Source organism: Panicum virgatum, chromosome 7K (assembly GCF_016808335.1).
Source record: "Panicum virgatum strain AP13 chromosome 7K, P.virgatum_v5, whole genome shotgun sequence".
Classification (NCBI taxonomy): Eukaryota; Viridiplantae; Streptophyta; class Magnoliopsida; order Poales; family Poaceae; genus Panicum; species Panicum virgatum.
This window is the reverse complement of record NC_053142.1, coordinates 46,441,754-46,458,020: the sequence shown is the minus strand read 5'-3', so window position 1 is coordinate 46,458,020 and position 16,267 is coordinate 46,441,754. Positions and strand designations below refer to the sequence as shown.

General features: G+C 50.9%; 2 protein-coding genes across 2 annotated transcripts; one reads left to right on the top strand and one right to left on the bottom strand.

Annotated features, from left to right (window-relative positions):
- The first annotated feature begins 1,051 nt into the window (after positions 1 to 1,051).
- Positions 1,052 to 2,683, top strand: LOC120640324. Its single transcript, XM_039916166.1, has 2 exons — positions 1,052 to 1,199; positions 1,840 to 2,683. The coding sequence occupies exons 1-2, from the start codon at positions 1,052 to 1,054 to the stop codon at positions 2,256 to 2,258; spliced, it is 567 nt and encodes a 188-aa protein (XP_039772100.1). The 3' UTR covers positions 2,259 to 2,683.
- Positions 2,684 to 3,393: 710 nt separating this feature from the next.
- Positions 3,394 to 5,148, bottom strand: LOC120640323 (zinc finger BED domain-containing protein RICESLEEPER 3-like). Its single transcript, XM_039916165.1, has 2 exons — positions 4,396 to 5,148; positions 3,394 to 4,233 (listed from the first exon to the last, which is right to left on the bottom strand). Exons 1-2 carry the CDS (start codon positions 5,146 to 5,148, stop codon positions 3,394 to 3,396), a joined length of 1,593 nt encoding a protein of 530 aa, XP_039772099.1.
- Between the last annotated feature and the right edge of the window lie 11,119 nt (positions 5,149 to 16,267).

The following is a 16,267-nucleotide window of genomic DNA, read 5'->3' as shown; positions in this document are numbered from 1 at the left end:
TGGTAATTGGAAACGTAGGCAAGCTTTGGTCATAAATTTCCTAAAGCCTGACCTCTCACCCATAGAAAAAGGCTCCTCATCTTCCACAACCATCTCAGCAAAAGCTGCTCTAAGTGCCTCTTGATCGAACCTCCATGTGGTAATACCTTCCCCTTGCAATGTGCCTTGTTTTGTGTCATTCTCAAACTTGTTACGATTTCGCGAGCAACTTTGCAAGTGTCGAGACAACGAAGATGTACCGTGTCCCTTTGATTCAGCCTTTATATGGCGTTTGAAATATTTGCATTCTGCAGACTTGAGAAAACCCTTGCTATCCTTGACCTTGTTGAAATGATTCCAAACATTTGACCTTGGTGCCATTTGCTTCATTTCCTTCTCTTTCCCTGTGTCATTCTCTAGATCAATGACCTCCTGATTAGCAGCTTTCCATTTGACCCTGATGGCTGTGAATCTTGAATCTCCATTGGCACAATTGAATTATCATGTAGAGTCTCAGTGTTCATTGACTGTGTCTCAATATTATCTTCAGTTTCAGGCATCTGAAAGATAAAGAGCACTGACATAACCTATTTTGTAAAATTGACCAAGAAATATAAAAAACAATAAAATACAAGAACCTGCAGAATTAATATGGCACACATACACACCACTAGAATGTAAGAAGTAAAAAAGGAGAAGCACATTACACAAGTTACTGCTGACCTGCTGTACAGCAAGACCATTCCTATCCTTATGCTAATCAAACGTTCTACTAATTCAACCAAAAAATGGCATTCAAATAAGAGTAGAACCGTGGAATGGAAGCAATGCTACTAGATCAAATAAACCGCACTAGATTTGTACTAACATGAACAAATAGAAGAGGAATGAGAAGCTGAGTTCTTGGACATACGTTGCAAGATTCCTCCGTCTGTGGTGTCGTTCTTTACTCGTCTTCCCGGCCAGAGAAGCCCCTCACCCCTGATTGCAGCGTCGCCAGGCACTGGATGCCGATTGCCGATGCACGGCGACGGTCGACGAAGAAGATGAGGTGCTGGTGTCGCGGTGGCCGATGACGGTCTGGGAGTGTCCGCCGCCTCTCGAAGTTCCTGCGCTGCGTGGGAGGTTGTCCGTCTCTGTCTGGGGCCTGGGGGCGGGGCAGCGCCGGCGGGCTGGGGACTTCCTGCGCCGCGCGGCTGGCGCCTGGCGGTGGCGGCCTGGCGGGTGGCGGTGGCGGCTACGCTGCTGTGTGGGGCTGGGGGGCTGGCCGGCTGGGTCGGCGGGCTAGGGTTGGTGGCCGGTTGGGGTCTGGCCATCTGGGGGTAGTGGTGGCCTGGTGCGATGGGATATTGGGATGGGCTAAGATAGTAACACAATAGATGGTGGGCTGGGCTGGCTCAAAGTACTTGGGCTGGGTTGATTTTCGGATATTTCGGGTACCGTGGCCCAATACCCGAACTACCCGTATTAATTTCGGATACCGTGGGTTAGAATCCGAATTAGGGTTCAGATTTTTCGGGCTCGGGTTTCGGGTATCGGGTTTTCTGCCCAGCCATAGTTTCGCACACGCCTCACCCCTGATCAATCAAAGCCGGCCGGGGTTATTAGCTAGATCTAACCGGCAGATTACCGGATTCAGAAAGACGTTCCCGCGTGGGCGACCGCCACCACTTCTTCGTCTTCTTCCTCAAGATACGAAAAGGGCACACCCGCCTGCACAGCCCCTGCTAGCCGTCCATCCGTGGATCCTGTCCTCGCCACGCCACGGCGCGCCATCATCATACGCCGGCGCGCCTCGACGCCCCGCGCCGCGCGCACCACCATCGCGTCCACCTGTGGCCGGCCTGTGGGTGGCAGCAGACAGCCACGAGCGAAGGCTCCGCACCCTTGTCCGCTATATATACGCGGCCCGACCGGCCACCGGCCACCGGCCACGCCCCCAATCTATCCCCACCAGATCGACGCGACGCTCCTCTTCCTCCTCCCCCTGCTCGCTCGGCCTCCTTCCGTTTCTTGTTGGCCCGGTTAATCAGCTAGGAGAGCGCGCGAGCGCGGCGACGATGGGCGGCGCGGCGCGGGTGCTGTGCGGCGCGGAGGAGGAGCGGGTGGTGGGCACGCACAAGGCGCCGGGGGCGTGCCCGCGCTGCGGCGGGGCCGTGGTGGCCACCGACGTGGAGAGCGAGCGCCGGATCCTCTGCCTGCCGCTCTGCCTCAAGAGCAAGCGCAAGTACTCCTGCTCCAGGTGCCTCCGCCGCCTCGTCACCCTCTACAGCGGCTAGAAGCTAGCAGCAACGGCTGATGCTGATTCACCTCGGCGTTCTGATGGCTCCTGACTGCTCGGTCGTCCTGCTTAGGCAAGCAAGTTGGTAGATTAGCTTCGTGCGTGTTCTTCGATCGGTTTCTTGGCTCTGGTTCAGGCTAAACAATCATGGCCAGGCCAGGCCTTGATCTTTATGGCTAATGCGTGTGTCCTCGTAGCTGAAAGGACTAGGCAATCGGTGACCTTAGTAGGAGAGGAGAGTTGTAGTAGCTGGCTGCAAATGGCAACGGCGGCCAGCAGAGGTGAGCGAGCATGTGATGTGGGAAGAGCACGTGATGCAGCGTCGATCACCAAACCTGATGAAATGTAAATTATCTACTCCATCCAGTGTTTGTAACGTTCGTAAGTTTCTCAACGCAAGGTTGCAGAGTGACTTTCGGTGCTTTTTTTTTGTTCATTTGGAGCTTTTCTTCGTCTGCTGTCCGATTTCTTCCATTCAGTCACCCGGCATTTGATTCAGGGCGGGGACACATCGGACAAAATGCACACGCTTGAATTCTAACAAGCCGGAGCTTTTCATCTATAGTTGTCCAACGGGCCGAGCCCGGCCCGACCCGGCACGGGCCCGATCCGGCCCGGCACGATTAGGCCCGGCACAATTAGCCCGGATAAATAATCGTGCCGGGCCGGGCCGGCCCACGTGCCCAGCTCTGTGCACGAGCATGGCACGGGGGCCTATTTGGTGTGCCGGGCCGGCCCGATATGCCAGGCGGGCTTCGTGGGCCGTGCCAGCCCGAGCCCGGCTAGTCATCTGCACCAGGCCGCCACTCCCTCAACTCAGAATGATTTCAAGATTTCAAATCTAAGATTCAAATTCACAAAAGATCATAAAACAGAAGCACATTTCATGATAACAAATTTATTGAGCTATTTTGGGTGCTGTCTCGTTAAAAACCTTTGTAGGTAAAACCCCACACCTCGTGAGGACAAAACCCTACAAAGAAAAAGAGTACAGCCAGCATTTATGTTCAAATGTTCATCACAAGTTCAAGTCCACAGTCCACAGTCCACACTACATAGTTATACAGATTCAACATCTAGATATAAGTTTTTAAATGATTTTCAAGTTCTTCATCCTCTATGAGATGCTGAAGTCATGCATCGGCTTGCTCCCAGTCCTTGATCAGAGCCAACATCTCCACGACCTCAGGGCCCAGACGCCGTCGTCGCTCCTCGATAATCCTGCCAGTCATACTAAATGCAGATTTTGATGATATTGTTGAAACAGGAACAGTCATTACATCTCTAGCTAGAATTGAAAGAACAGGATATGATAGCTTATGCTCATGCCACCAGTTCAAGATATTGAAATCATCATCATACTGGTTAACAGTATCACTGTCCAGGTAGGCAGACAATTCAGAACCAGATGATAGAGAAGCACAAGAAGTTGCAGCTTGCAACAGAGCACTAGCAGAGGTTCTTCTATGCAAGGAGGAAGTAGAACCAAAACCAAGACTAGTAACAGAACCAAGAGTAGTACCAGACAAACTAGAACAAGAAGAAGAAGACTCACCACCAAAGATTCTTCCCCAAGCAGTTTTTCTCTTACCTGTAGGGCCTGGTTGGGCAGCCCTTTGCAACCTTACACCACCAAACTTCTCATCATACTTAGCAAAAATAACATACAACTCAGCCCTTACCTCAGTCAAGTAGCATGAGTAATCATTACCATTAAGCTGAGATAGAAGTCTAAGAACATTGGTGAAACCTTTCAGCTTAGCCCTAGGGTCTAGTATAAATGCAAAGGAGTAGAGCATGTGTATGTCACACCAGTATTGCAAGAACTTATCTTTTATAGGAACCATAACTGATCTTAAGTCTCTATCATTTTCATAATTATTTAGATGACTAGCTATCTCAAGAACATGATGCAATATTAATGGAGATGTGGGGTAATAAACACCAAACATAACAACAGTGGAATCATATAACTGTTCAAGGAATTCAAAAAAAATTTCAGCAACATACCAGTGCTGGTCTGTCAGGAGTGGCTGACCATCAACCAAAGGATGATGAGTAGTGATGAAAACAGAGAATGTGGCCTTATGGGGCAGGAGATGTTTTAACATAAGATAAGTAGAATTCCATCTCACATCCATATCCAAGCCAAACTTGCGAGGTCTTTCACCAACAGCAATGCAATATGACTTGTATGCAGCAATGCGCTGGTTAGATGAGTTTAGAAATGATATAGCAGATCTAAATGCACCAAGCATTGGCTTAAACACTTCAAGACCAGCCTTAACAATAAGATTTATGATATGACAAGCACATCTTTGATGCAGGAACAAGCTACCAACATAACCAGACAAAACAGGATTAAGTTGATTAATAGCCCTAGTGTTAGCAGCAGCATTGTCCAGTGTAACAGCAAAGATTTTATCAGTTAACCCATAATCAGCAATAACAGAAGTAATACGCTCAGCAATATTCTCAGAATTGTGAGACACATCAATCAACCTGAGACCTAAGATCCTTTTCTCTAGTTGCCAATCAGCATTCACAAAATGAGCAACCACACTAAGGTAATCCTCCTTAGCATTGCCAGACCAGATATCAGAAGTAAGAGCAACAGAGGATACAGACTTCAAGCACTCAACAAGCTGAGCACGACGTTCAGTGAAGTACTTGGCAAAATCTCTAGTTGTTGTTTGCCTAGACACCTTAGCAAATTTAGGATTATGAGTAGTAGTAACGTACTCTTCAAAAGCATCAGACTCACCAATGCAAATAGACAGGTCAAGACGAGCAATTAACCTACACAACTCAGTACGAGCTACTTCTGGTTTGTACACCCAAAGGTGCACAGAGCCATCAGGATTAAACTTAAGTTGAGATTGAGTCATGGCATTACAAGATTTCAAAACAGGGCATATAGGAATGTGCCTCTTCAAGTGACCAGTACCATGGGTTGATTTACCAGTGAGGTTTTTCTTGCAATGCTTGCATTTAGCACCAGTTCGATGTTCCTTACCATCAATTACCTCATAGATCTCATCAAAGTCTTTCCAGACCTTGGAGGTGGACGCCCTCCTCTTCCTAGTCGAGCCAGACTCAGTGGCAGCGGCGGTGCTCACACTGCCAGTGCCAGATCCAGCGGCGGTCCCCTAAAGAAGGCCTTCTGGATCCAGTCGATGGCAGCATGGCTGCCAAACAGCTCAGCGGCATCCGCAGACAGGTCATCCTCATCATCTCCGTGAAAGCCCATCGACCGCAACTCATTGTTGTAGGAGTCGGCGGCGGCCATCGCCGGTCTTCGGTCCCTCATGGCCTGCACAAGGAGGAGAGACTGTGAGGGGGATTCGTGAGGAAGAAGGAGAAGAAAGGCGAGTTCTGACTTACCTTTGGCCGGAGTACCGAAGACCGAAGTTGTCGTCGACGCCCTCACCGGAGTTGCAGGCCACACAGACTCGCAAAGAGGGGAGAGGAGGATTCGTGAGGAAGAAGTAGAAGAAAGGAGAGGGGAGGAGGTGAGGGCCTGAGGGGAGCGGCGGATCTGACCGAGCAGAGTCGGAGGAGGTCCACTGGAGCGGCGGACCTGGCCGAGGAGAGGCGGAGGAGGTCGGAGAGTGGCGGATCTACGCCGGATAGGTGGGGTGCAGGTCGGGGTGGAGCGGATCTGGCGAGGAGCGGGGGAGGCGGAGAGGCGGAGGAGACGAGGCGGCGGCCAGGCGGGCGGGGAATGGAGGGGGCTAGGGTTACCGGCGATCCGCGCGACAGGAGGAGATCGGAGAGCGGCGGATCTACGCCGGAGAGGTGTGGTGGAGGTCGGGGTGGAGCGGATCTGGCGAGGAGCGGGGGAGGCGGAGGAGACGAGGCGGCGGCCAGGCAGGCGGGAATGGAGGGGCCGGAGAGGTGGGGTGGACGGTGGAGGTCGGGGACTCGGGGTGGAGGCGTGGAGCGGATCTGGCGAGGAGCGGGGGAGGCGGAGCGCGGAGGAGACGAGGCGGAGCCGCGGAGGAGTCAGGGCGGGGAATGGAGAGGGGCTAGGGTTAACGGCGCCCGCGGCCGCCCCTTCCCCCTTATGTGGCCGGCCAGCTCGGGCTCGTGGGCTTCGTGCTCACGGGCCGAGTCGGGCCGGCCGCTAACCGTGCCGGGCCGGCCCGGCCCACGTGCCTGCGGCGCGGCCCAGACACGGCACGACGCCCGTGCCGGGCCGGGCCGTGTACCGGGCCCAATTCTCATGCTTCGGGCCGGCCCACGGCCCACGGGCCTGATGGAAAACTATATTTTCATCCTTCACTGTCTGTATATGTCATTATCATTTTTTTATTTTTTATTTTTGCGGAACTGTAGATGTCAATAATATCTACTCGCAGAAATTTGACATGACTGGCGCAGTGACTTTTTGCTTAAGCTGCGCCGGGGCCCTTGGTTCCCTGTTGGCGTTTGCCGGCCGCTGACACGCCGGTTTGTTGAAGGGGATCGATTCCAGGCCCTCCAGCAGTCCAGCTCCATCCAATCCACACCATGTAGCGACGAAAGCAGCTGCTTTCTTGGATGCTTTTGCTTCCTCGTTACTTTGTACTGTTGGTCGACAGTAAAAAATGGCCGTCCAGTCCGGCTAAAATTAAACCGGCATCTGCTACCAACCTGTGCATGGAAAAAATGAACAAATGGCTGCCATCCTTTTCTTGCGTTACTCATACAGACGCAGCCTGCATCACGCTCCATGCTGTGGCAGTAGGGGTTGGTAGGGGTTTGTCGCGGCCGATGCACGCATCCACGGGGCGTTCTTGGCCCTCGGCTCAGCATGCCGATCCCGAGCCAAGGCAAGGCAGACCGGCCGTCACCTGTGCCTTTGGCGTGTGTCGACTTGGAGGTCTGCGCGCTGCAAAAGCTGTCCGGTTTGAGGTTGGTTGACGCGGATTCCCAACATGCATGATCAGGTATCCCGTGCGTGAATGATGTGCCTATTGCTTTTTTTTTTACTTAGCGGTAGAATTCAGTGGATGTTTTTTTAAACTAGAATTCAATGGATGTGATGACTCGAATAGCAACTCGAAAGCAAATAAAAGAACTTTTCAAAAAAAAAGCAAATAAAAGCTGTGTGTAAAAGTGCTCCAGTGAGGAGCCGATCGAAAAGTAGCAGCCAAAAAAAACGCGCGAAACCAGTTAGGGACAGGCATAAGTGCGCCTCCATGAATTGCCACGGAGACAGCCAGTCTTTCCAGTTAACAGAACACTAACGACGGACATGGTGATGAAAAAGAACTCCTTTTGGTGCACGCGCGTCCTGCGACGAGTTCCTGCTGTTTTTTTTTTTCGGAATTGCTACGTCGTGCACCGTGCACGGCCCTCGTTTTTGTATGGCTGGATAGCCTGGATGATGCAATGCAGCAGATCGACGGGAGGGTACGGCGCGAGTGAGAGAGACTGTCAGACTGAACAAACACTGCAGTAGCCAGTTCTCCCAGACATGGTGACTACTAGCAGTAGCCCGTGACCTGAGAGATCGTTCACTCGTGCTCTTGTGTGGGAATGGGAACTCTGCTTCTGCACGAAGTAGCTTCGTTCCTGGCAGCAACAGAGCATAGATTTCTCTTTACCGTACGACAAGTCGCCATCGGTCCAAGTGTGAGCTTTGCGGCAGTGAAAAGCCTTGCCTGGCAATTGCAATGTAACAGTTTCGGTGGAGTACTTTGTGGGGCCTACCCTTCACTTTACGACCACTCTCGAGGCGTCACGTGCGAGAGGGTACATGTACGATGTACGATTCGCCGTGCCATGCACGTTGTGGCCTGCCTGGGGACCTGACTGGGCCCTGGCCAGCATGCTTGTACATCGTATCCGTATCGGTATGCATCCGTCCCAAACCTCTCGATCGTCCGTACGGCCGCCGAATCGAGATGACGCCCGACGGAGGACGGACGAGGGACGACGGTTACTCTGGCAGAGGAAACACGGCCGAGCTTGCAGCAGAGTCCAAAATGCGGGTTCACACTAATTCTGTGAAAAAATCGTCACGATAAAGGGGAAGCGAGCGCACTAGCAAAGTACGGAGAGATCTTCAGGCCTCTATAATTAAGAGCATCGCTGGAGCGATAATGGCAGCAGCAGTTTCGATTGCGATATAGGTTACGGGGCTCCGGCCTTTTTTTTTTGTTGCTTTTTGGCCCTTTTAGCGAAAAAATTTCACAAATAGACCTATGGCAAAACGATTTATGTTTCTGAATCCAGGGGGTCGGCGCCACAACATAGAGCTTTCACGTCTCGGCGCCATGTCCCCTGGCACCGAGGTTCACGGTCCAACTCCACGTACATGTGGACGTGGATGCCAACGTGGCAGTGCTCATAGTCAAAACTCATGGTGGCGAGCTCGGCGCCACAGATCTTGGCGCCGAGCATGGTGCCACAGATCTTGGCGCCATGTGTATTTCTTGGCGAGCTTCCCCCATTGTTCCCTCTTCTCGGTTTTTGTCTCACCACCCACTCACCAAACCATCTCAATCGACAAATTGGATGCACTTACTCCATGATAAACGGTGACTACATTATCCATCTACTCGTATATACAATATGAGAGTAATTACATGTGCAATGTAGATAAATGAAATTGTTCAAATCTGGATACTTGCTAATTAATTTCTAACTAATTCCCACCTAAATTTATCTCGAATTATGGACGCTACCTTACTAATTTCTAATTAATGTTGTCCCAAATTCATTGTTTGCTAACAAAAGTACCAACTAAATTGCCAACTAAACTACTATCTAAATTGCCAACTAAATTGCAATATACAATTTTGCTTACTAATTAGTAACTAATTTGTAATGATAATGATAAGCTAAAATAGCAAATGTAAATTGAGGAAAAAAATTATACTTTGACGACACATCTCTGCGTCTGCAGCGGCGAGCCGAGGCGGGCCTCTGCGGCTGGCCTGTGCGGCAGGGAGACGAGACGGGACTGCGCGGCCCCGCTCGACCGGGCCAAGCCTTGCCGCCGCACCGGCAGGGGCGGGTAGCGCTGCCGCGAGAGGGCCTCGCCAAGCTTCGCCGACCGTGGGCGGGCTCCGCCCCGACCCTGCCCCAGGCGCAGCGCCGACCCTAGGCTGGGAGCTGGGGCAGAGGGCGGGGGAGGCGACGCCGAGCGCCGCAGCCGGCGGTGGGAGGGGGAGACGGCGACAGCGATAGCGGGCGGCGGGAGGGGGCGGCGGCGCGAAGGTGAAGGAGAGAGAGAGGAACACGACGGGGCCAGCCCTGCATATATGCGCCGAGCTCGGCCCCGAGATCTGTGGCGCTCAAATCGGCCACGTCGTTAGCCACGCCCACATCCAATTGGAGCTCCAGGTCTGATGCCAGGGGACATGGTGCCGAGACGTGAAAGCTCGGCACCACAGCCTGTGACGTCGACCCTCTGAGTCTAGAAACGGAAGTAGTTTCACTAGGGTTCTATTTGTGAAATTTTTTCGCTCAAAGGGCCAAAAAGCATAAAATACGGGGCTTAGTCGCCTTGATTTGATCCATCGATTGAAGAATAACATGTGGATCAGCGGGATGATTTCGGCTTAAAAAAGCATAAAGCTGTTGGCCCACGAAAAGCCCGCAGATTGGCTAAAGGTTATGCCGTGCTAGGCGGTGGTGCTGCTATCTGCAGTTGCATGCATATTAGGCGTGAGAGCGAAGCACGCATGTGAACCGTCATTTAATTCGCTGAACCGGTGCTGCTCCCGCCATTTGCATGCATGCTAGCGTGCAGTTGCATGTGCGCTATTTTTTGTTTCCTCTTTTATTTTTTTTCTTCTCTTTATTTTATTTTTTTTTACCTATTTCTCTTTCGAATCTGATTTTCCCACTGTCCTATCTAATGTTTCCTTTTATTCTTCTGTTATTCATTGTTGTTCAATTTATCCATTAATTTTTTATAGATAATAATATTTTATTATGTCTTCATAATATAATGTGATTGTTCCAGGTTTAAAATTTATTTGTTCATTTTATAGATTAAATTGTTCGGCCATGTTGACCCATTTATTCGCGATATTTACTTTCTATTATTTATCCTATACAATCAAATATTCACGATGTTTAATATTTTGTTCGTTATACATTATTATTTGTTCGTTGTATTTATTTTTTTGTTCGTAAAAATATTTTTTGTTCGTGTTGTTAAAATATTTGTTCAAAGTAGCCGAAATTAATTATTATTTATTATTAAAAAATATTTTTTAAAAATATCATGTAAATATAGGCAAGTGTGGTCTTATTTTGAAGATCTTGCCATAAAAAAGATAATTGTGCAATTCAAATTTAATCTGAATTATTAATTTAATAGTTATAGCTTTTTTTAGATTGTGATTTTCATGCATGTGGATGACGTCAACATTGTTGTCCACTTTGCATGCATGTATGGACTACTTTTCTAATCTAGCCGGCAACGTACACATCTCTGTGGGCCTAATGTACAGCCCAAAACAATATCACCACAGGAAATTAGATCTCGTCTCTTCAGGTGACGGGTGATTTAATCATCACTTGAAGTGATGCATAGCCGCGCCTAGGGGTGGTAAAGGACCCAACATTTTGAACTAAAAATTTTTATATAATTTTGAACTAAAAAATTTAAGAATTTTGTTGGGTTGTAAAGAGGCCACTAGGGCCATGGCCCATTACCACCCCTAGCCGCGCCCCTTGATTTCCTCATAAATTACTAGAGGGGTAGGTACGATCCACGTACTCTCTCAATAAAAAAAGGTCATTCTGGAATTCTATACAGATTACTAATCAGGAGATAAATACGTGCTAAACACTATCTCATTCTAAGCACAGCTTGTGCTAGCATGTGACCGTGAGTCCGTGACTGACCGCTATAAACGTGTCTGTCCTTAAAAAAAATATATTTGTCCATGGTGTGTGCACGGTGCTCCCCATTATTCTTATGGTAACGGTTGCTTCCTTGGGCGTTTCGTCAAACCAGTCTCCAGTTATTCAACTAGACTAGTAGACTTACAAGTTACAACTAGTAGCATTACAGTTTTTATTTACGCCACGACGCACGAGCCCACTAAGAAAAAAGATTGTGCCGGATATTGGATCAGCCTGCCACATACAGAAAAAAAAAGACCTTTTCCCACATGGCGGCCGGCTTATAAAAAAACACAAAAGCACGCGGCACATGGACCTACCGCCTACCCTGTGTGCCGCCGGCACGCCAGCAGATGACAGGAGCGAGGCCGCGCCCCGGTTTCTTCCCTCCGACGGCTGCACCCTTGTCCGCTATATATCCAGCCCCTGCATGCCAATTGCCACCACCAGAAGTTCTCGGACGACGACGCTCCCGGCAGGGCCAACCCCAGGTCCCCAGCAGCATCCTCGTCGTCCGGCCTCTAGATATCTGCTTGATCGATCCCGTTCCAGGACCAGGAGCTGGCCAGAAGAAAAACAATGGCGATGGGGGGCGCTGTGCGGCGCGGAGAAGGAGCGGGTGGTGGGCACGCACAAGGCGCCCGGGGAGTGCCCGCGCTGCGGCGGGGCCGTGGTGGCCGCCGACGTGGAGAGCGAGCGCCGGATCCTCGGCCTGCCGCTCTGCGTCAAGAGCAAGCGCAAGTACTACTGCACCAGGTGCCTCCGCCGCCTCGTCACCCTCTACAGCTAGAGGCTAGCAGGAGCTGCCGGCCGCGGCCAGGCGGCCGCTGGAGCTCCGATTAACCAGACTAGCTTGTTTGGCTCTTCGCTCTTCTGATGAATTCTTATTGAGGCTGACGTAGCCTGCTTCTCATCAGGCCTCCCTTCATGCCTAGCTAATGTGTTCTTCTAGGACTAGATGCATGATCGGTGAATTTGGACTTGTAGTCACTTGTAAATGGCCGTAATAAATAGCCGTACTGCAGTAGGTCGTGTTTAGCGACCGTCATCACCGGCGGTCAGCAGAGGTGGAAGAGCACGTGATGATTCGTCACCATCTCTGATTGGATGTTAATTGAGAGATGGATGGCGTCTTGTAATTTTGGTAAGTTCGTCCTAAAGGTTGCAGAGTACCTCTTGGTTGTCGATTACTCGAGTTTGATCGGTCCAGAATTTGAGATGATCTATTACGCGCGCGCAATTGATCCAGCAATTCGTCGAATGAAATGCGCATGCAGCATAAATCGGTCGAATCTTCAGTCGAACGGATATCTTCTTTCTTCTTCCTTGTAGATTCAGAGAGATGGTTGGTACAGGCAATGCCCTCTCTTTCTCCTGAAACGGAACAGCCAAGTGCAAAGTGGATCGATGCACCTGCTGTGCGTGTGGCGAATTGGATCGCCAACCAATGCGGAAACTTGTATGCACTGCAAGTAGCTCGTTCTGGGGTCAGATAGCAATGTAGGTGCCCGAGATACATTATGAGATTTCACCTTTTCCTTTAGCTGCAGTATGTGCCCTAACTGGCAACTCAATCAGAGAAGTGCTCCAATCAGGAGTTGAAAAGGGACCGGAGAAACAAAAAAAAAAACGTGTGAGCCAATTGGGGACTGGGGACAGAGTTGGTGCGCCTGCATCAATTGCCACAGCTGCCTTCGTATGAAAGGGCGTCCGTAAGCCATTTAACTGGCTGATCTGATGTGGTAACAAAAAAAATAAAAGAGAGAATAGTCACTAGCGAAGAGCAAATAACTAATCTATTTCACATAGTCTAAGAACATGTTAGAAGATCGTGTGGGTCCAATATTATAAAATAGTCTTTTCTTTTATCTCTCACCTCCACGTCAGCAAATTAGTACATAGTTAATTAGTACTAGCTATTACTATTGCGGACGCTCACTACTGACTGACACGCGTGGCTGAATTAGGGTTATATACCCTGCCTGCTTGGCTTTGTCTAAGCGCGCAACGCTGGCCAGGTTTCATCCTTCATGCGTTTTTTTAAGATAAAGGATCAGCCTTCATGCGTGTGATCGATTCATCCATCACCATGCACCAGTGAGATAAGATTTTTTTTTTCTCTGAAAGATACCGGTGAGATAAGATACGCTCGAACCAAAATCGAGTGCGCATGCTGCTGCTGGCAAACCGTCGAGACTTGGATGCCTAGCCCGTCAGGTTCGCTCGGCGCGTCTCTGAAACGAGAGCGCCAAAGGCAACAGGCTCGTCGACGCACGCCGTGTGCATGACTAGAAACTGCTCCTCCGTTCTACATGGTAGGTTATTTGACTTTTTTTACTTTAAATTTGACCATATGTCTTATTCAAAAATTTGAGCAAAATATCACTTCTTTTATCGTGAGTTACTTAATCAATATAAGATCTTGAAAAATGACTTAAATTTAGTAATATTTACACAATTTTTTGAATAAGACGAGTGATCAAATTTAGGGTCAAAAAACTCAAACAAACTACAATTTAGAACGGATGTAGTAGTAATTTAGTACAACAAGGTACTCTCTCCGTTTCAAATTATACTTCATTTGACTTTTTAACCACAAGTTTGACCATTCATTTTATTCCAAAAAATTGTACAAACATAGTCAAATTTAAGTTATTTTTGAAGAATTTGTATTGATAAAGCAAGCCACAATAAAAAAATGACGTTTTATATAAATTTTTGAATAAAATTAGTGATTAAATTTAGGATAAAAAAGTCAAATGAACTATAATTAGAATCGGAGAGAGTACTTAATAAATGTACTGAAAACGACGCCCTTCTGGCCGGGATAGATGTCCGTGTGCAAGAAGAAACGTGGGCGGCGCCCCTCGTTCGATGTGAACAAGTCACGTAGAAGTTTGTATAATTTTTCTATGTGCGCGGCGGCCGGCGAGCGGGTGGCAGGCGGCGACATGGATGACCGAGGAGCCCAATTGACGACGGGTACCAGAGCAGGATGGATGGTTGACTTAGAGATGCGTAAAATGCACCGCTACTGCAAATTCTCATCAATTCCTCACCGATGCTGACATCGTCAGAGATCGAGATGATAAGGGGAACAACTTATCCTGATCAAAGATACGGATGGCAACCTGCTGCTGCGCTGCTAGCACCTGCACCGCACCGTCCGGTCCCCTCGATCGGCCGCTGATCTCCATGAACGGACGGCGCAGAAAAGACAACCGTCCACAACACAAAACCCAGGCTCCGGCGATCTTGTACGTCTGGTCCTTTCAGCTCAGCGCGAGCCGTGCTCCCGCCCCACGTACAGCCGCCATTAATGATACTGCAAGCTTCGCAAAAGGCCGGTGTGAAACTCGCTTCACCCTGGGATGGTTCAGCATCTTTCTTCCGCTTCGCCTCCTCCTCTGCCTCTCTCCCTGGACGCGGCGCGCAGCCTCGCCGGCCTCGCCGTGGCGGCGGCGGCGGCAGAGCCGGCGGGTCTGGGAGGCATGGTCGACGAGCTGCAAAGGAAAGAGGCGCTGCGGACAAGCCGGCTGCAGCAGCTGCGCCGGGAGCATGGCGGAGGTACAGTCGTACAGATGCTGGAGCACGAGCTGGGACGATGCACGAGAAATTTTACACGGATTTGATACTTGCATTAAGAAGCTAGTTACCCTCAGACTACTTGTTCTGCAGAAAATTCAGTTGTATCCTTCTCATGCTTCAGAAAAAAAGATATAAGAATGGTTGGTAGTACCACTGTAAATATGAAATTAAGTTTTGAACAACAAATTTGGTACTCAACAAAAAAAATAGGTGTGTATTTGGAGTACTTTTGATTTTTTACTAAGCTAGCCTTTAAATCATTAATTAGGTAGTGTTTGGTTCATGGGATGTGGCGGGATGGAATCATCCCATCCTACTTTTTTTATCCCAGCTTGCTCTCCAACCAAACAAAAAAGAAGGCTATGTCCATGCAATGCTAAATCTTAAATATGTCGAGACCTTAATTAATAGGGTTATTTACATTTCTCCCACTAGTCTAGCCACTCTCCTCAGTATTCCCCCTAGCTCACCCTCCTCAGTTTTCCCCCTCCACCTAAAATTTCTCCTCAGAATTGCCATCACGGAAGGTTTCCGTCCCTCCTTCACCCTGACAGGCGGGACCCAGCATCCCATCCGTCACTGCGCCCCGACAGGTGGGACCAAAGCGTGGGGCCCACACATCAGCAGTGCCCCCCAACCCTAAATCGCGGCACCAACCTAGCAGAAATTCCCCAATCCAAGTATCCAACCGAGCGCGCCGCTCGGCCCCGGCCTCCCGCCGCCGGCCTCCGCTCCCGCCGCCGCACTGCACCGTCCCGCGCGCCTGCATCAGGTCCCTGACCGACCGCAGCCGGCCTCCGCTCCCGCCGCCCCCCGGCCCGGTCCCCGCGCGGCGCGCGCCTGCAGCTGGTCGGCCCCGAGCGCCCGCCGCCGGCCTCCGCTCCCGCCGCCGCTCGGCCCCCGTCCCCGCGCGCCTGCAGCAGCTCGGCCCCGAGCGTCCGCTGGCCTCGCTCGGCCCCTTTCCCTGCTGCAGCTCGAGCGCCCGCCGCCGGCCTCCGCTCCCGCCGCCGCTCGGCCCCGTCCCCGCGCGCCTGCAGCAGCTCGGGCCCGAGCGCCCGCTGGCCTGCGGCCGCTCGAGCGCCGGCCTTGCTCGGGCAGCTGCAGCTCGAGCGCCCGCGGGCCTGCTGTAGCTCGAGCGGGTCGAGCAGGCGGCAGCCGTCCCCGTCCCCGCGCGGTCGCGCGCGGTCGCCATCCCCGCGGACTGCTCGGCGTCGTCCCGTCCCCGCGCGCCTGCAGCTCGAGCGCTTGCCTGCGGTCGCTCGAGCGCGGGCCTGCTGCAGCACGAGCGCGGGCTCGGCTCGGCCTCGACCGGCCGCCGCGCTTGCTCTGCTCGAGCGCGGGCGGCTCGAGCGCTGCCGCGCGAGCTCTACTCTACCGCGGGCTCCCCTGCTGCCGACCCGCCTGTTCTCTCGGAGAACCAGAGCCCCGGTGCCGACCATCCTATTTGACAGGAGCACCAGAGCTGCCTCTGCTTGGTGTGAGGTAGTAGTAAGCTCTTCCTACCTTTCCAATTTCACTACTATAGATTTGAGGATTGATTATGTTAATTTTCCTGTAAATTAGGATGGA